The sequence below is a fragment of the Sycon ciliatum genome, chromosome 2 (genome assembly GCF_964019385.1).
Source record: "Sycon ciliatum chromosome 2, ocSycCili1.1, whole genome shotgun sequence".
NCBI classification, from domain to species: domain Eukaryota; kingdom Metazoa; phylum Porifera; class Calcarea; order Leucosolenida; family Sycettidae; genus Sycon; species Sycon ciliatum.
In genome coordinates, this window is record NC_088644.1 from 30,445,849 (window position 1) to 30,466,827 (window position 20,979).

General features: G+C 45.6%; 1 protein-coding gene across 1 annotated transcript in view; it reads right to left on the reverse strand.

Moving 5' to 3' along the window:
- Positions 1-16,068, reverse strand: part of LOC135809640 (uncharacterized) — a 30,293-nt gene extending 14,225 nt beyond the window's left edge. Inside the window, exons 1-9 of the mRNA XM_065323037.1 lie at positions 15,707-16,068; positions 13,166-13,338; positions 11,098-11,292; positions 8,360-8,430; positions 7,600-7,755; positions 6,950-7,019; positions 4,442-4,474; positions 3,697-3,717; positions 2,765-2,952 (exon numbers count right to left, since the gene is read on the reverse strand). Of these exons, the coding sequence (XP_065179109.1) occupies positions 2,765-2,952; positions 3,697-3,717; positions 4,442-4,474; positions 6,950-7,019; positions 7,600-7,755; positions 8,360-8,430; positions 11,098-11,292; positions 13,166-13,338; positions 15,707-15,765 (966 nt within the window). The 5' untranslated portion in view covers positions 15,766-16,068. The remainder of the gene's footprint in view (positions 1-2,764; positions 2,953-3,696; positions 3,718-4,441; positions 4,475-6,949; positions 7,020-7,599; positions 7,756-8,359; positions 8,431-11,097; positions 11,293-13,165; positions 13,339-15,706) is intronic.
- Between the last annotated feature and the right edge of the window lie 4,911 nt (positions 16,069-20,979).

Consider the following 20,979-nt stretch of genomic DNA (forward strand, 5'->3'; position numbering starts at 1 on the left):
GTGTGTCGGGCATGTGTCGAAGCGCCTGGGCAAGGCATTGCGTGAACTCAAGAGGAAGAAAACACCGCTGAGTGATGGAAAGCCGGTTAGTGGTCGAGGGCGCCTGACAGATGATCTATGCGACTCACTGCAAACATATTACAACTTAGCCATCGGGAATGGCGCTCAACTACCTGGCGACCCAATCACTAACATGGCACGACTCGTTCGGGCGTCAATTTGCCACCAGGCTTCTACGGATGCAAAGCCAATGCACCAGTTCTGCCCAACAGATGATGATAGCTTTTGCAAGTGGCAGCAGTGGAAGGCTGGGAAAGCACCACCATATATTCATCGAAATCCCATACTATCTGCGGTGTTTGAAGCCGTCAAGCCGATAATATATCAACGGCTAGCGGACAAGCCACTCTTGGAGCGCTGCCGACATGTAGCCACCCAAAACCAAAACGAAGCTCTGAATGGTTTGGTGTGGCAGTATTGCCCAAAGACTGGTTTCTGTGGTGTTGAAACTGTCAAGGCATCTGCTGGACTTGCTGTCATCAAGTTCAACCACGGCTCCAAGATGTTTGAGCGTGTTCTTGAAGAAATGGGCTGAGCCACGTCCCGCAGCACCTCGAATAGGCTATCATGCATGGATGCTGATCGTCTGTATTTCTCCAAGAGAAAGCACTGCACAGAAGAGAAAGAGGCTAGGAAAAGAAGAAGAAGAGTCAGGAAGGGTCTGGAGGAGGATACTATGGAGGAAGAGGGAGTCACCTCTGCTTCTGGTGGCTTTTGAGCAGTTTTCGAGTGGAAAATGTAGTTGAGAACACTTAGTTTAGATAGCAGAATATTCCTGTTTTTTGCCCTATTCCGGCATTTTGGGACACTCTTTGACTGTTGAGACTCAGTTTTAGGTATAGAAAACTATACATTTTTGGAAAATGTGGTGCATTTGTGTCATCATGGACCACAGTTTACGCCGAAAGTTCCTACTGCAATGGATTTTGTTCCATTGAAATGTACCTTATCTATGCGCGATTGGACATTTGTGACTTGATCGGTGGCTAGGCTGATTGTTTTAGCTTTTGGACCAAGCTGTTTTGGTCCATGATACTTTCAATAGCTAGTATGTTACCCTTGGATCTTTTTTTGACAGGTTGTCATTTACGTTGTCATTGTATTTTTGTCCCGAAGTTCGGCTATTTTTCGCCCGTCATCTGGGAAATTTGGTTGACGGTGAAATGATGATCGACGAACACAGCTCATTGGGTAGTGTCCTATCTGAAATCTGTTCGTATAAGGATTCAGTGTTGAAAATTTGAAGTGAATCCATTGATTTGTACCCAAGTTATGCTCGATGAAGCTCGTTTGAGTCTGAAAAAAGGTCGCGAAACCAGTCTGCCACCGGAAGTATACCCAATGCTGCCAAATAATTTTCGTCCAAAATCGGACACCATTCACCGCCAAGGCTGGCCACATGGTGGGACTTTTTCTCCAAGGCAATTTTTCCAGAGAATTCAAAATATTGCCCAAAATACCATGAAAAATCGCTCCGTTGCCATGGTAACCGATATGGCACCCCCGAAGTTGTCATGAATTTTGTAATGCATGATGAGTGTGGTCGCACACTGTACAGTCAGTGTACATGCCACCCAGGCATGTTACTCAAGTAGTTTGCACTTCCACAGCCGGCCAAGCGCTAGCCTTTTTACATGTAACTGATGTTACATGTACATGACTATACTGAACTAGTACAGTGATTTGCGCCTTCAGTTGCGCTGAAAAGTGAAAATACAGGACTTCTGCATAGGAAAGTACTGATCCCTGACAATTTTGGCTGCTTTTTCGAACGTTTCCAATTTCGGACCGGTTTTCGGAACAGCCTTCAAAACTCGGACATTGTCCGAAAAATCGGACGGTTTGGCAGCACTGTGTAACACCCTAAAATCAAAATTTACCAGTTGTAGTCTTCGGGTTGCCGAGTCGAATGGTCTTGGTCCGAGGAAGCTGAGACGCTCCCTTCCTCCTTTATTCCCAATCGAACTCGCACACTTCCACCGAAACTGGGTGACTGCGTCCTACTAGATAGGGATTTGTATGGAAAAAGTCACTAAACACGCCGTTTCGTTCTTATAAAAGCACGGATGACCGCGATTGGTCCATATGTTGTAGTCTTTTGGCCGCTGAGTCGACTGGTTTTGGTCCGAAAAGGCTGCGAAGCAGCGTTCGGCCCTTATTCCCAATCGAACACGGTTGAGTAAGCGGTCACGTGCTCATGCATACACCAGTCACCTGGTCATGGTGCCCTCAGGCTACAATTTACAGCCTATTTGGACCCGTTCCTGTCACTCAAGTTGAACCTTTGAACCAGAGAGTCGTAAGCCTCTTACGACTCCCTAGTTTGAACCTTTGAGTTGAACCTGGTGTGAAAATTGTAGCTTGCACGCACGGTGACCAGGCGACTGGTGTGCGCGAGTTCGATTGGGAATAAAGGAGGAAGGGAGTGTCTCAGCTTCCTCAGACCAAGACCATTCGACTCAGCACCCCGAAGACTACAACTGGTGAAAATTTGATTTTAGGGTATACTTCCCCTTTAATTTTGACAGGTGTGGCGGGACATTCAGCCACTTATACCAGACCATTGGATTTGAACAACCAACCAAGCACACAGACAACAACACAGGGTGTTGGATCCTGACTACATGCAGCATACATGTGCGAAACACAGGCAAAAAAATAGCCCAATTCCTACAGTACACAGATGTGAGGTGACCTCACTTACCGATCTAATTGTTCTCTCTTTACCTCGCTGCAAATGCTCGCAATGGCCAGAAGATGTCCTCCTTCCAAAACGAACCTGCATTGTATACACCGTTTTTGGGTTTCGAGCCCACTCACTCCAGCTCCAGTTTATCACGGCAGAAGAATTATCAACAAAGTCTACATCGTCCACATGAATTGCCATGTGATCTAGAGCAGAACAGAAGAATGCAAGAAACAGAACAGAACAGAACAGAACAGAACAGGGATTATGAGGTACGGTAGGTTATGGATAGCTTGCATGCCATCCTACCGGCAGGACCCAAGAAATCGGGCTGCAAAAGTGCTTTTGGTTCAGAAATTTCTTGAAACAACTGTTATGATGAGGTCTTTGTCAGGCAAAAATGCAAGACTATGTCCTGTGCATTGCATATGTGCAATTTTATCAATTATCAAAATGGCCACACATACTCCTGTCGGAGCGCTAGCAACTCTGTCCAAAGTGAATTTTCACCATGGCACATCAATCGTGGTGAGGACCTAATGTTTTTATTAGTCTGCCAAGGCAGGGGAATGCAAAATTCCATACTCCGTCTCCATGGTTATCATGTGCTGTTGCCGTGGATTTTCGTAGAATGCCTTGTGCGATCACGTCTAAAATTTGTGGACTCCTTCACTAGCCACTTAGCAACGGTTTAGGGTCAGGTTTTAGGTCAATGTTAGAATTTAGAACAGAGGCCATGTAGCATGTCTGTGTATGATGGTCCTACCGGTAGGTCCTACTGATAGCACCGAGGTCTATGCAACCTGTCATTAAGGTTCCGGGGGAAATCGTAACCGAGTACGTTCTCACCAGCATAAAGCACCATAACAAGAGAGGTGTCACCCACAAGAATACCGCAATATTTCACCGTCACTGCCTGTAAAAGTACTATCGGTACTGGATTTACTCACCACAGGTGCAGAATGGGTTCGCTGCACAGGAAAAAGAGACAACACAACAGGCACAAAAGCAAGGACAGTGGTACAGATCATGGCAGACTTTGCCCAAATGAAGACAGTTTGTACTGAATACACAAACGCCAAACCTCAGTACAAGTTGACTGTTCTCTAAATACCGTATTATCCGGCTCCATTATAAGCCCAGGGTTTATATATTTCAACCAGTCCGGACCCCGGGCTTCTACTAGAGACTGGGCTTTTTTTCGACCATCTGGCACATGTTACATTGGTTAATAATTTTATGCTATACCAGTGGCACAAAGTTTCTCAGCATCTACCGTGACTGCAGTTTTGTGCTTCCTGGTATACTCGAGTCTGAACTTTTTATCTCGGAGATCACAGAAATTCACCACAGCATGTTTTTATGTGATACTGTGTGAAGTCAAACATTATGTATGATATATGATCCATACAGTTCTCCATTATAAGCCCTGCGCTTATACTGGAGACTGCGCTTGTATATCTTCGAAGCCCACTTGGAGTGCGCTTATAATAGAGACTGGGCTTCTACAAGAGACCCCGCTTGTAATGGAGATAATACGGTAAGTGCATTTCATGGTTCTGGATAAGATTTTATTCTCCACCAGACCCTAACACCTGGAACAATGGTCGGATATGTCCAGACGCCAACATTTCATTCCCAGAGCTACTCATCAAGTATTGCATATACAGGGTGGCCAAACCTGATCTTTCTCACCTGAATGTGTGACACATCCACGCGTCATACAATCTGCATCATTCACAAATAAAGAACATGTAAACTACATGTGATGAATCGCCGATGCATTCTCTCGTCTACAATTAGGCAGATACGCCGCACTACCAATGAGGTGATCTGAGGAGAGGAGTAGAAGTTTCTACCCATCAAATCACGTCCCACCGTTTCCATTCAACGTACAAACATATCGCTAAGTTAGTCCTTTATTCCTGTTTCTGTACCATAGCTCGTTTAAATCAACATTGTGTACCCATCAGGAACTGGGCACAGTCTTTTCATAACAGGGCTAGCTAAAGGCAATACATCCAAAGTCCTGCGTCATGTCATGCCCGCGCTTTGGCATTTTTTTATTTCACCGTCCAATGGCAGAAGCCAATGCAAAGGAGGGGGTGCTAGCCAGCCATGGCAAGAGAAGGAAAAAAAGAAGAAAAGGAAAGAACATAATAATCAGTTTCCTCTGAGACAAAAATGCGATAATACTCATAAAAAGGACACACTTCAGAATAATAATCGGAAGAAAATAACGCATCAGCGGGGTGAAAATTATCACTATGTTGACCATGGTCGATAGTGGCGAGATAAGCTAGCAAAAGAGGCGAGTGAGCCTACAACTTGGCATGACATGGTTAAAGGGGAAGTATACCCTAAAATCAAATTTTCACCAGTTGTAGTCTTCGGGGTGCTGAGTCGAATGGTCTTGGTCCGAGGAAGCTGAGACGCCCCCTTCCTCCTTTATTCCCAATCGAACTCGCGCACTTCCACCGAAACTGGGTGACTGCGCCCTACTAGATGGGGATTTGTATGCAAAATGTCACTAAAAGCGCCATTTCGTTCTTATAAAAGCACGGATGACCGCGATTGGCCCATATGTTGTAGTCTTTTGGACGCTGAGTCGACTGGTTTTGGTCCGAAAAGGCTGCGAGATAGCGTTCCTCCTTTATTCCCAATCGAACATGGTTGAACAAGCGGTCACGTGCTCCTGCGTACACCAGTCACCTGGTCACCGTGCCTGCAGGGTACAACTTACTAGCCTGTTTGACCTTTTTTGGGTGCAGTCCTGTCACTCGAGTTGAACTCGAGTTGAACCTTGGTGTGAAAGTTGTCGCCTGCTGGCGCGGTGACCAGGTGATTTGGGCATCCAGGAGCACGTGACCGCTTGTTCAACCATGTTCGATTGGGAATAAAGGAGGAACGCTGCATCGTAGCCTTTTCGGACCAAAACCAGTCGACTCAGCGTCCAAAAGACTACAACATATGGGCCAATCGCGGTCATCCGTGCTTTTATAAGAACGAAATGGCGCTTTTAGTGACATTTTGCATACAAATCCCCATCTAGTAGGGCGCAGTCACCCAGTTTCGGTGGAAGTGCGCGAGTTCGATTGGGATTCAAGTAGGAAGGGAGCGTCGCAGCTTCCTCGGACCAAGACCATTCGACTCAGCACCCAGAAGACTACAACTGGTGAAAATTTGATTTTAGGGTATACTTCCCCTTTAAGGAACTGTCTAATATTGGATATTGTCTTCATTTCCACTGGGCAGCTTGAGCCAATACGAATTTGCAGAAAAGATAGGGGATTTGGTAAACATAGTTGACAAAGCTCTGGGAAGTACTATGCCATTGCGAGTGTCCCGTGCGAAAGTAAACCTATTATACTTGCTGAGATGTTCAGGGACAATGTTCAGTTTAATACAATGGACGAGAACGCATGACTGTCTCTGCGATAGGATACAGATGGGGCTGGTGGAGGCCAAACTATATAGATCAGTAGAGGGGAATAGAGAGGGTTTACGAAAAGTAATTTTTAACACACGCTTATGATGTATTTCTAGTGCATGTACAGCAGGTTTACTAAGCAGGGAATGCCAAGCAGTGGCGCCGTACAGAAAGATAGGAAGAAAGTAGCATTTATAAAAGAGACGAATACATTCGGGGGACAACTGGGAGCAGTGAGGTATCAGACAACCTACAGATTTGCTAACTTTGTTGCATACAAAATCTACGTGACATGACATTGTGTTCAAGTATTAGCCGAACTTCGGTCTCTCTGCTCTGAACTGCTCATTGCAAATAGGTCCGCCAGATCCGATTATGATAGCTGGGAACTAAGTCAGATTTTCAAATTGGCCCGAAATATTTCGGATGTGAAGTGTGCAGTGCATTCTGTGTACCAGGTGGAGATGAAATGGCCAAAAAAAGTAGCTGGTCACCATCAATATTGCGGAGTAATGAGCACCCTAAAATGGGATATTTTGCATTTTTGCTCTAATTACCACCTATTTTGCTCAAATAGGCCATTACGAGAAATTGGCCCGAAATGCTCGCTTACTTTTTTACAAGTCAACTCTACGAGTTGTAATACACTTGCAAAACCAAGAAAAGTGACTGTTCACCACAAAAAGTTTTTGATTTCCTTTTCCAGCTACCTTAAAATAGGAAGAATTTTGTCAAAACGTTCTCCCGTTCTGTGTCACAGAATACGCCCTTACCGGTAATTTTTATTTCCACTTCAATGCGTGGCAGTGTCTTTGCATTGTAACCATAAGGCAACGATGCGACCTGGAGGGAGAAAGTTAGCATGGTTGCATTACGCTTCTAGGAAAATCAGGCTGTAGGCAGTGCAGGCACCCTGGCTTGATGCCTCCTCACCTCCCTGTGAGAAAAGGATCGGTGACACTAGGCATGAGCACGTATATGTCTGATTGCAATACACAATTTCGTACGTTTCGACGTAGTACCCGAGCCGCATTCACATGCTGGTCGTGCCGCGGGACTCAACTTTTGATAAGTGCCTCGGATAGTAATTACATGTAATTTCTTCCACTTCCCAATGTGTATGTCTTGTTGGAGTTCTACTGAACTGCTACTAGTGCTGGTCAGAGAAATCCAACCTCAAGAATAAAGCAGCGCAACGTTCGAGTGCACAGGCCAGTATGTGTAGTGCTAGGGCTGCGTAGCGCCCGGTGCTATTTTATTCATGAGGTTGGATTTGGCCAGTTGTGTACAATGTACAGCTGATGCAAGAAGTTTGGACGTCACTGCGACCGTTGAAAATCCCCATGCATCAATGGAGTATGCAGCTGCACATTTAGGAAATGCGGACTCGAGATATCATAGGTGCCAGGCACTGGAATCTTACCTGCACTTTTGTGTCGTGGCGTCCGACCGGGTGAATATTGCACTTGGGAATTTTAATGACCACGCCATCAACTACAGAACTGCTGTCGAAGTTACCCGTAAGAGCGATCACAAGCCGATTGTTTATACCAGCCACGCCTGATTCTCTCATGTACCTCTGCAAGTTCACACCCAAACACAGGTAAAAAATAAAACTTAAAATAATACACACTTGCGCATGTGAGCAGGCAGGATGAGAAGGTGCGGCTTTATCCCCTTTCAAGCCTTGAGAAGCAACGACACACCTATTTCATGATTAGAATGGCCCTGCCCTGCCCTCCTACAGAGGCAAAATCCTCTCATGAATATGTTTGTGCATGTGTGTGTGTGTGTGGGGGGGGGGTCACGGTTGAAAGGGTGCAATGCCGCACGCTCACTCTGGAGTGGTATCCACCACTGAGTTCCGTTGAAGAAAAGAGCGACAGCCCAGACAACATACACGATTGAATGTTCCATCCCAGGAGACAGCCGAGTATTGCGGCACCCAATGACATCAACTTGGGGAGCATACATCAGCACGTCAAACAATCATATCAAATCAACAATAAATAGCATCTGCTCCTACCAAACGCAGCTTGATGAAGTAGGACACAAGGTTACATGCCCTGATACTGTCAGGCCACTTTCAACCTACTTCAAAGTGGGAAAGCCCCCGAAGGTGAGTATTTATACCAAGGATAAGGACATGCGTGGCCATGCACAGTCGATTTACTCCACAGTACCTTTGATATGTCCCAGACTCCTCCATCTTGGCTCATAATTCGCACCCGATATCCAATCAGGTGTTCTGCATCTATTGTACGCAAATAGCACATTTACGAACAAATATAAGGATTAAATCCTCAGCACGCTAAATCAACCGTCAGGCTATACAGTTTCGTTTGGTGTGAAAGCTAGCAGCGTGAGCTCGCTGGCCCCTGAAGCCCTGCGTTTAGCCAGGGACCAGAGCAGCATGAGCTCGCTGGCCCCTGAAGCCCTGCGTTTAGCCAGGGACCAGAGCAGCATGAGCTCGCTGGCCCCTGAAGCCCTGCGTTTAGCCAGGGACCAGAGTTACTGTACGGGCAGAACATTTCGTCGGTCAATAATTTCGTCCAACTACAAAGAAACCCTAGCCGCTAGGGTTTACCGGGTGTTAGCGGCCGTCGTGAGTTCCCTTTGGGAACGGTCACGATAATTTACTCTTTTTTTTACTTTTACAAAGAAACGGAGTTCGTCCTGTTGAAAATCTCGTCCATGGACCACAAGAATGCATTGGAAAGCTGGACAAAATTAATCGACATCAGCCCGGCATTTAATTTAGTCCAAAAGCTCCTTGGACGCAAAAGACGAAATTAAATTCCAGACGATATATTTCCGCTTGTTACCGTATGTGCCGCTTGGCCCTCGTCTGCTCCGACCCAGTTCACACGTATTGAGATTAGCACTAAACTCAAGGTAGTCTCCAAGATCCCGTACATTCCATACTCTATCCACCAGATTCAGTGATCTTCGCTGCGTAAAAATAAATCAGAGTATTTGCCTGTTAAAATCAACCCCGATCGCCACACATAAAAATTAATACGTATATGTTATCGCATGGTTGCAAGGGCCTTATGGCATATTATTGCCCCGAGAGGTTAGCCCGAGGGCCGTAGGCCCGAGGGCTAACCTCGAGGGGCAATAATATGCCATAAGGCCCGCAGCAACCATGCGATAACGAATTTATCACATGGCCCACAGAGCAGACCATTGGGCTGCTGGTGAAATTGGCCCAAATGCCAACACATTATGACCACAATGTATATTGATGTGCTATCATTATCAAAACAGGAAAAATGAAGATATTTCTCCTACTTCAGAAGTACACCCTAACAAAAAGTCGGCTACAGGCCATCAGAGAGTATACAGTACTGAAAGACGGAGACAGAAAAAAGTGCCGGCACCGCATCGTCATAGCAATAGACATGGCAACGACAATAAATACAGCAGAATCATAATTTCAGTTGAAAAATTAAGAGTGCTACCACAAAGAGTTTCTTCATGTTTACATGTGTATCAGGAAGTTGTCAAATACAGTACTGCAACAAGTGCAAGTATTTGTGTAATTCTGAGGACAATTTTTCTTCTTCTTTTTTCAGCTCCAGATAGCTGTATTTTTCATTGCAAAACATTCCTGAATTGTTGTGTTTGTTGTTCAAGCAAAGGTGAAGGCAGAGGACAAATGAGCCTGGTAAGAGTTTTGCGTGGCACATGAAGACCACACACAGGCAGTGACTTTGCGAGGATCTGAAAACGCACGACGCTGAGTTGAATTTGTGTTATTTCAAATAATTGTTTGTGATCACAGTGCCACTTCGAGCAGAACTGAATCTTATCCAAAAGCTTACCGACGGTCAGGCTGCCAACATGACTGAACAAATGATCCCTGCAAGCACCACACGGCAGACGTCCGAGGCCATGTCCATTGCCGGGATGTCCATCTCCAAAAAGAATTCCATCTTCGTCTCAATGCTACACTGCGACTCGTCGTAGAGTCGTACATTCTACAGAGTCGTCGTAGTCACGCGAGGAAAGCTGAGATCGCCACTTTCGACCACGCGTTCACATGTCACACTGCGCGCCGTTCAGTCACCATGCCCACCATGTTCACATCCCGTAGATTTCACGCGTACAGTCTCAGTCAGGGTTGTCACTGACGACGGGCTTTGGACGCGGGCGTTGGACTGATTTATTGCCCGCTCATACAGACCAGTGATTGGCCCGATCCAAGGAAACACTCACGTGACATGTGATAATGTAGCATACTTGATATTAAATTTTTATATTCGGGTTATTTTTGGCCTGGGCATGTTTGGCATACAAATATTTGTTCCGGCCAAATTTTCGTTTTGCAAGGTCCAGTGTGACAGTGTATACGGGCAGCAGCAGTAAAGGCTGAAATTTTAATGTGGCCAAACACGTGTTTTAGCCCTGGGAGGCCAAAAATTTAAGGAACCGAAAATTTGTAGACTTGCAGTTGTACCCCCACAGTGGTGATACCATTGCAGTAGTACCCCCACAGTGGTGATACCATTGGTGAGTAGTACCCCCACAGTGGTGATATCATTGGTGGCGAAAAGCATGGCCACCATAGTCCATCCCGGGGCGATTGTCAAACTTCATCTTTAGCGTGGTGCGTGCAGATTATGTCCACATGCGCTTATATGCATACGCAGTGAAGGGTCCTGGATCCAGGCTATGTCAGATGTACAGTGCTGGCAACTGAAATCCGACCCCTGAGCGGGGAGGGGGTTCACATTCTTTGCCACGTGAGCGCACCGCTCAGGGGGTCGGATTTCAGTTGCCAGTACTGTACTAGGACACAGTGTGATGCCATACTTAAAGTACATGTATGTCTTTTGCACATAGCCTCAGCAAGTAAACAAGATTCAGCATGGACGTGCGAAGCTGCACACACACACAATTTCCCACGTTCACTGACCAGGAGGATCCTTCCATTTTAAGCTGATGTAATCCTTGTTCGCATTTTGAGTAAGATCCCGCGGTTGTCCTGGCGGTGTGATGTCAGCACATCCCAGTGTCTCTGCAGTGATAATCGTATTGTCTCCTTTACAAAGCGTCGCGTCACTGACTATCCTGTTTGGGGGTGATGAGCTGTCGCAAACAGTCAGCGGGCCTAGAAGAAGTACAGTGAAAGTACCAAAACAAAACACAGTCAAAGACAAAGGCCTGAGCAGGAGCACGGTTCTAACAGTGCCTAGCTCTCCATGTGGGCACAGTAGTACCGCCACCTTTCTTGTCATTGCTGATAACTCTCTATGCATACCAAGCAAGCAAGTCTTCACAGTTAAAACAGTACATGCAGCACACGTACTGTGCACACCAAACACGCAATAATTCAGAGCACATGTACGGTACATTTGCTTCATTTCCGGAGTCGAAGGGACGCTTTCTATGTCGTAACACAAGTACAAGAAATCCATGTTGCTTTGGGAAAAATAACATCCCAGTATAAGCAAAGGCAAACCAGAGTGTGAAGATTAGTCACCGAGAGGTCTGGGTGGGGGCAGGAGACGTGATATTTACTACAGGTGAAATCCTGATAATTCGAACCTCAAAATGCCAGGAAAAAACTTCTAATTATCCGGACATTCTAATTATCCAAACATGAACCCACAACACAATATGTATGTCAAAATGCTCTCATGGTCACGCAGAGTTGCGCTATGGACCTTAGACACAAATTTTACGGATACTGAACTGACCGACACAGCCTGCTCGTGCAAACTGAACTGACTAGTACAGTGTACAGTGAACTTCGAATTACACTTTGCTAACTTCGAATTATCAGCACGAATCCCACACATTTTTGTCTTTGTGCTGTGGTGGCCCCCACTGGCAATGTTCACGCGTTCAATAGTGGTGTACACGTATGAGTGAGTGTGCGGATGTGTGCGCAACGAGTGAGTGCAGGGTGGACAGAGAACTTCGAATTACACTTTGCTAACTTCGAATTATCAGCACAAATCCCACACATTTTCTATGTAAGTGGAATCTGTGGGACTTCTAATTAACTGGACATGTCCAGTTCGAGGTTCGAATTATCAGAAATGTTTATGTGGGAATCGTATTGATAGAAATCGGTCCTGGAAAAAACTTCTAATTAAGCGGTATGTTCGAATTGAGCCATATTCGAATTATCAGGATTCCATCTGTATTAGTATCTGTTATTACCAGCCTTTTCGCGTTGACATCACCAAGAAAACTTGGCTAGTCTTCGCTAGGCCAAATGGAATGAAGAATGAGGAACGAGCGGAGTCGCTGAGGTGCTGATGCGCATGCAACAGCAGAATAGGCAACAAAGAAAAATTAATATCAAACAGTCCTAAAACACACGAACTGTTAACTATTTTCCTTGAACAAGCAAAAACCGGACACTGCTGAGTATTACTATCCACTGTAAGTATGATACATGTACAGATAGGTGACGTACAGAGTGTCAGAAGCCGCGGGAATAATGCGGGCAAACATTTGGCACAATTCTACTGATAGACTACAGTCGAGAACTCGGAAGTCGAAATCTACACAGCAAGGGAGAACTGAGTTCCAGCGGTCAGCGGCTAAAAAACAAAGAGAGGAGTGTCGTGGAGCTCAGCTAGCCGCCGCCAACCAGTCAGCGCAACCTCGGCTACGCGCTCGCTTCAGCTCTATGCCCGCATTGACGGGGCTCCAGGTGACCAACCAGCTGGACAGCTTCGAGTCGCGACTCCACACTGACCGTCAATGAGCTCTCATCCCTCGCTCTATTCCCTTCTTCACTCCATTTGATTAGACTGTTCACTCTCCCGAAGGAGAGCGAGGAGAAACGTTACTTCTTCAAACGAGAAATAGGTGATACACCTTGCATAATACCCCGGTAGTAACTGTTGCCTGTTCCCGATACATTCATTGGCGTAACAGAGCGGTCAAGCAGGCCATTCTGAAAACACTTTGGCAGTCACCAGCCAATACTGACCACAATCCAGTCTACATGTAACAATGAAACTGACCTGTATAGCTGATATTGTCAACAGGCCACTCGCAATTCTGCGTGCCATTCTCAGTAGCACTGCCATTCTCAGTGGCACTGCCATAGTCAAGTACAACCAGTGCATCCATTCGCGTCACGACCAGTGCCAGGATGATGTGCAGCACCAGAGTGAGAATCCAGGGGCACTTTCTCCTGGTCACAAAAAAACAAAAACAATGACAACAACAACAACAACAACAACAACAACAACAACAACAACAACAACAACAACAACAACAACAACAACAACAACAACAACAACAGCTGCTATCAGGAGGTTGTTGTTGTGGTGGTGAGGGAAGAAAGGGAGGACGAGAGGGAGAGGAGAAGGGAGAGGGCGTGGAGGAGCAGGAGGGAGAGAGAGAGAGGGAGAGGAGGAGGACGACGACGACAGGGAGAGGACAAGGGAGAGCCGGGAGAGGAGGAGCAGGAGGGAGAGGAGGAGCAGGAGGGAGAGCAGGAGGGAGAGGAGGACGACGAGGAGGACGAGGAGGAGGAGGAAGAGGAGGAGAAGAAAAAGAAGGAAATATTGTGTTCAATTGCTGTCTATCTTCTCTCCAGCCGTCGACAAAGAAATCCGACCCGAGAGTCAAAAGCAACACTATTTTTCCATTTCACTACATAAGGCACGGTCCAAAAATCCATCCGAGAGCCGCAGGGGCCGCAAGAGCCTTGGCCCTGCTTTCGTCTCACAGGTCAGTGTCTTTGGCCACAACGGTAGATAGAAGGAGAGAGAGAGAGAGAGAGAGAGAGAGAGAGAGAGAGAGAGAGAGAGAGAGAGAGAGAGAGAGAGAGAGAGAGAGAGAGATAGAGAGAGAGATAGAGAGAAAGAGAGAGAGAGAGAGAGAGAGAGAGAGAGAGAGAGAGAGAGAGAGAGAGAGAGAGAGAGAGAGAGAGGGAGAGAAAGAGAGAGATAGAGAGAGATAGAGAGAGAGAGGGAGAGAGAGAGAGAGAGAGAGAGTACAATAATGTATGTTGGGCTAAGAACGAACAAAACTGGAGGAGTATGCATGCACATGTATGAAAGTACGTGTATGTACCACACACCACGAAAGCAACAGGTGGATGAAGATGAAATATTCGTTGTGACTCAAAGTTTCACAAACGAGGCAATTATCACACAGCAGACGTGTTGTTGTCTGATGATCCCCTTGTGTGTGCAGCCCAGAGTCACTATGAATTGCATCTGCCCTCGGACATTGAGCAATCTTGTGGACAGGCTGTTTTACCGCGAAATCATTATAGAACCAGATATAGTCGAATCACATTTCGTTAAGCTAACAGAAGTTCCGTACCACAGCACCTCGCCATGTAGTTCTTCCAACCAATATACGGCAACGCAGAAAGATTTTCCTTCTCGAGTCGTTGTCGATAAAGTATGCCCTTCCAACTTAGTCATCAAAACTGTGGATCATTTCCCGAAAAGTGTGCAATTGTTATCCAACTCAACTTAACTCAACTTTTTCTTTTCTATAACTTTATTTCAGCATACAATATTTACGACACATGTGCACAAGTGTATTTATTTTGAGAATGAGTGGTGTTACACATTTAGCACTGCTTGCATGTAGCTACCAGTATGTGAAATCCAATAAAGGCAGCGTGCAGTGGAGCTGTCCTATTCAAAAGAATCACAGTTGTACAATGTTGGCGGCATAGACTCTTGTTGCCGCAGCCCTTCAAATACACTGCAACTTTCGTCTATCCTACTATTTACACCCTGAGACAATGCTAACTACTCTAATTTCAGAAATTTTCGGTGCTCAATTATTTTCGGTATGAGAGCAAAAAGCTAGGTTAGGTGAACAGAAATTTTCGGTACAGAGAAGCAGTTCCCTATTGGATTATGTGCGTTAATGTTTGTTCGGTGTATTGAAATTTTAGGTATAAAACAGATGCACCGAAAGTACCGAAAATAAAAGTACACCGAAAATTTGTGAAATTACAGTATACTGCAATCATTCTTCAGTTGTTTCTACTATCTAGTGCCAGAATGACTTGTTGGAAGGCAGTATAGCTTCAGGATCAGTCGACGGCCAGTTATCTTGTGAGTCACATCATTTTTCAACATTCACATTCCCCAAGTTCATGTATGCCTAAAATCATGTTTCATCCGGATCTACCAGCTACAATACAACATTGAAACCGACATGCTTATGACAAACGTCCAGCGTGATTTCAGACACGGCCAATTACACACGGCTTGATGAGCGGAATCTATTCACAGTACGAACGATTCTCCACGCCGATAACCGACTTTCCAGCACCCATTTGCAGTGTAAAACGGACACCTACTTCGGATCTACTATTGCTGTAGTACTAGAACTCGGCAAGGGCACTCCAGCCACACGAACGAAGCTGTTACTACTGTACTACAAGTTAGTTAGTGAACAAAGAGGATTTTTGGCTCGGCCTCCGCACTCTGCCGCGCCTCCAGCTGGTGTAAGCCCGCTTCCATCTTTGACCAGCAGATGCTCGACAGTAAAATATTACATATGGCCGTTCTATCAAAGTCACTTACAGTGCATCGTACACGCAAACATTTGCCCTAGGGCAGACGAAATCCAACGCAGCCATCATCGGCTTGAGATGTGGGACCGGCTCGGTAACAATCTTGCCATAATTAGCGACGACGAACCTGGGGCGGGATTATTAGGGCTAAAAACTGCAACCAGAGCCACTTTTCATTCGGATGTCCAATCGGACATCAGATCCATTCTCATTACTTATTACTTTCTCAACCCAACGTTCGACTGGCCGTGGCACGACAAAAATGTTCTTGCTTTACCATGGCATTGTAGATCTACCTGCTGCGCTGCGCGCTGGCGAGCGTATGAAGCTATCAAGTATCATTCTACTAAGTACTAGTATCTCCACGCCGAAATCCTCTGTTGTCTGTGCATGTGTTGAACGTCGTTGTCTATCTCTGAAGTAGATCTACTCCGCACATTTCCAATGACTCATGATGGCTAACCATGATACGGTCCATAGTCGTGTACTTGCTTGCGCTGGTCTTTTTACTTGCACCGCATAGTAGATCTACTAGTAGTACTCTACTAGTAGTAGATCTACTAGTACTAGTAGTAGATCTACTACTGACTGTACTAGTCGTAGACGACCATGAATCATGATCTACAGATGTCAGTAGATCTAAGGTTGTTACCTGGCCGGGACGATTTGATGGAGTCGTTGAAAATGCTAGTCGTGAATCATGTGAATGGGCCGCAGCCGTTTGATCGTGACAAGTAGTTCCTGCTCGAAGTCGAATACTAGTCCACTACTAGTATGTAGAATAGACATCACGGTATGTAGCATTGTAGAGTAGGTCCATTTTCTTTCACTTGAGTCAGAAGTGGACACTCTCCTCTCCATGCAGGTTATTTTGTGGGCTGACAAGTGGCCGATAGCGGCAGGTGTTACTAAAACCAAGTAACAGTAGTTGAAGTGGAGGGCAGAGCTGCGGCCAGCAGCCCATGATAACCCAGGAAACTTGTTATCATTATTACTTTAGAGCGAAAATATTCCTGGTTTTCGCTGCTTGGAAGTCAGGCTAACAGAAGAACCGGTAGTACATGTAGTTCAATCACTTTATCTCAGAGTCAGAGCGCCTGTCGCCATCTAGTAGTACATGTAGTACCTCACCCCCCTCATACAATGCTTTTTGATAACGAACTGGCGCTAGGGCTAGGGTTTACCAGGTGTTAGCAGCCGCCGTGAGTTCCCTTCGGGAACGGACACGATAATTTAGTCGATAAAATGTTTTTGATAAAGAATAGCAAGAATTATTGCCTTGAACTCCCTTCCCTCGGCCTTACAATGCTTACCCATACTGGTAAGAATCGGAAACCCTTCCCGGCCTTGGTGTGCCTACATGTTTCCATATAGGGTAACCATGACTGTACCGTATTTCCCCCATTGAAACGTACATGACCATTGTACATGTACACGCCACCAGTACAGTCGACTAGTCATGTACATGTACATGTACATGAACGTCTCCTCCGTTGAGTGTGGATCAAAAAAGAACACGTCTCTAATATTAGTAATAATAGTACATCTGTCCCCGGGGAAAATTGCGGAAAAAAATCGCAAAAAACGCGGGGAAAAACGCGGCATAATATGGCATAATTTGCGGTGAATTTGCGGTAAATATGCGGTAAATATGCGGTGAATGCGGCAATTTTCAGTGAGTATGTAGTGAAATCAATCAGTTACAAGTCTCTGGTGTATAAAGCACCCATTATTTGAGTAAAAAGCCGCCACGATGAGACGTTGCTGACCGAAAAGTGCACTGTGTGTACGTGTAGTGCAACAAAAAGTTCAAAAAACGCGGGAAAATCGCGGAAAACGCGGTCTTTTAAAAAATCGCAAAAAACGCGGAAAAAAACGCGGCCGCGGAATCGCAATTTTCCCCGGGGACAGGTACATGCCGGAATGATGTGATAGGCATTACATGTACTTGGATACAGGTACCAGGGTCCACCTTACTTCGCTTTCCTTACCCATTATTAATTTTATCATCTTTGTGTCTCTGTACACGGTTTCTTACCAGGGCTGGATGAATTTGCAGCCTTGTTTGTTTGTTTAGCTTTATTTCACTTCATCAGAAACACAGGCAAAATCTGCCTTCTCACTGGGCGTATTGCCACAGTTCTCGTAAAATGATGAAGATGGCACCGCTACACCTTATTCCACCACACGCACGATCCACTCGAACACGGAGGGGACGTCCAGCAAAGAATCATCCTGGTACAAGATGGTCTAACGCAGCGGCATCAACACCAAGCAACGTCACCTCACAATTTACTAGACCACCAGAAAAACAACCGGACAAGACACCTACTGGCGTGGCAGTGACAGGAACCGCATCAACCAGAAGAATGACAAGATCGGCAACGACGGCGATGGCAGCGACTAAAGCACAGACAGAGGCAACGGCTAGGGTCCACTCGACTAGCCATGTAATATCGGATGTGTCCACCGCACATGCTGATTGTTCTGATGTTAGTTCTGATAAGTATGAGTCGTCCATTGCTAGTCATTATTTTGTTTGAGCATCCTGATTGTCGTGCTGTGTATTCAGATGATTGTTTTTCGATTGTGTCACGTGTACGCAGTGCTAGATGGCTGAATGCTTTGGAAGCCGTGTACATCCACACAAAGAAACCCAACCTTTGCAAGCAGAAACAAATCAAATTCACACTTAGGCTGTTAGGTAGGTCGTCGGTAGGTCGTCAAAACCTCGTTAGTTACATGTATGTCCAGTGGTTGTCTCTTGTTGTCGCACTGTACATGTCACGCTTATTGAGTTTTCTCGCATTTGCACCTTTGTGTCATTATTGCAATTTTCGCTGTTTACTTTAGCTATCTTCTTTTTTGCGCTGTTTTACCACCTTCTTACTGTATTTAATCCACTGTTCCTGTTCCTTTTCCCTTGCCTGTATTTCACCTGACGAGATGTTTGTAATGAGCCTGAAGTGTGTCCTTTTTATGAGTATTATAGTGATAATGTAGAAAGGAAAAGGACATATAGAAACGAGTTAAGAGTAACTCTCCACCACTGTAACTAGATACTATATACAGTCAACAACTAGGCACAAAACTGACAGAGTACTGAGACATTCGACGTCCTGACACCTAGCTTCAACACATCTTCGCAGCGCTAACCGACAGCCTTCCAACGTCGTGTGAAACAACTTGGAATAGGGTACATTTTTTGAATGAGTATGGTCAAATATACGGTTGAAAAAGAGTCCGCAGGATTGCCGTGGCTTATAGGTTATAACCGTTAAACCGACCGTTAGCTTAGCAGTTAACCGTTAGGAGTAAAACCGTGACCGTTTGAGCCCTAGTTTGAACCGCAAATGTACTGTTCTGCAAGTGGAGTGCATGGGTTTGATTTTCATGGTTTTTCCCCAATTCAGTGCTTTGGGGAGTTTGGGGGCAAAACCTGACCGAAATCCTATTCTTGTTATGGCTTGCTCTTTGGAGAAATAGACTTCAAGAACACAATTGGAAGACCATTCCATGGGGGATTGCCAAAAAAATTGTCACAAAAACTCAAAATTTGACCCATTTATGGCCAAAAGCTAGGATATCATCTTTTTCTGAATGGACTGTAAGTCTGTAAGTGCATGCAAGTCCGATGTCCTCCAGTGCGGTCTTTCCGTGTACATGTACATGTACATGTACATGTACATGTACGTGTTTTGGCTATCCTACGTATTCTTTGTTCTACGGCCGCCCACACTGTTTTTACACTAGCCCTTTACCAAAGATGCTCGCCACTCTTTTCGCAACTTTTCGTTGCTTTGGAAGAAATTGCAACTTTCGCAACTTTCTTCATTTTCGCGAACTATTTTGCAACTTTTCCGCAACCCTGGCCCCATGACATGGGGTCAAAAGGACAAATCAAGAACTACAGTGCTGGCAACTGAAATCCGACCCCCTGGCCGGCGCGCCGCTCAGGGGTCGGATTTCAGTTGCCAGCACTGTACACGTACATGTCGGAGAAATAATTAATTGCATACTCGCTCATTTCTCGCCTGCCTTCAGACTCATTTCAGAGAAACAGTTGATCAACGGTAGTTACGATAAAGTGCATTCCCTTTTCCGTGCACTGGAATGATGTAGGATACCTGTACATGCACATGCAAGAGGCTACTCGCACTGTGTAAAGTGGTGGTTTACAGCAGGAAGGGGTGTGCGAGTTTGCTGTCGCTGCACTTCTACTACTGCTTCTTTTTTGGTGGTTTTGCACAAGAACTCTCCAATTTTAAGTTGCGATAGTTGCGATAGCAACTTTTGAGCTTTTTGAAAATATGGATGCGATTTCAGCAACTTGCACTTGTTTTGGCACGGTTGCGAAAAGTTATGGCATCTCTGGGAAAGGGCTATTTTACACCCTTGCTTATACATGTACATGTATGTTAACATCTACTTCAAGCAAACCTTTTCAAACAGCCATTTCTTTGCTGGGATGACGACTAAACCACAGCTTAGTGAGTCCCCTATGAAGCTATAAGTTGCGTCCTTGAGAACAGACAATTTTTCTTCAGATGGTCCCTTTGCAACTCCCTCAAGCTGATGAAAGCCTCCCTCTCCCCGTTATCATGGTTGCGTCTCACCACGATATACATGTACATGTGTTTTGTTTGTTTTTTGTTTTGTTTTTACTAAGTACACAACCTACTCGTCAGAAGGGGAGAAGACAACAGAGTATACACTAACAAAACAGCAGGGAGAGTAGGAGCTGCAAAGCAAGCCTGTGCTGGTGAGGCAAGCCCAGAACACCGACCTATGGTCTCGGCGTTAACGTGAGCTTGCGCATCATAGCCTAAAACTAAAAGAAGGGGGTGATTTTGTACGATAAAGACAAGAGAAGGTGAGCTAGAATGGTTGAGGAGAGAGAGAGAGAGAGAGAGAGAGAGAGAGAGAGAGAGAGAGAGAGAGAGAGAGAGAGAGAGAGAGAGAGAGAGAGAGAGAGAGAGAGAGAAAGAGAGAGAGAGAGGGGGGGGGGTGGGGGGGGGGGTGGAGGGAGAACAAGAAGAGAGAAAAATAGATTCAAGGGCAGTTCAGATGGCTGTGAACATGATGCAATGCTGGGGGGGAGCTTCAAGATGGAAATAGTTCTGAACTGTTAGAGGGAGTCTGTGGCCCAAAGCCACTGGCTTTGGCGAAGATGGTAGTGGGCGTTCGCTTTGAATGATTGTACTACTTGTAGGCCCTTAGGAGATGGTGGTTTGGTGAAGAGGGAGGATGGCAGTGCGTTCCAGGTTTTGATGATGTTGTATG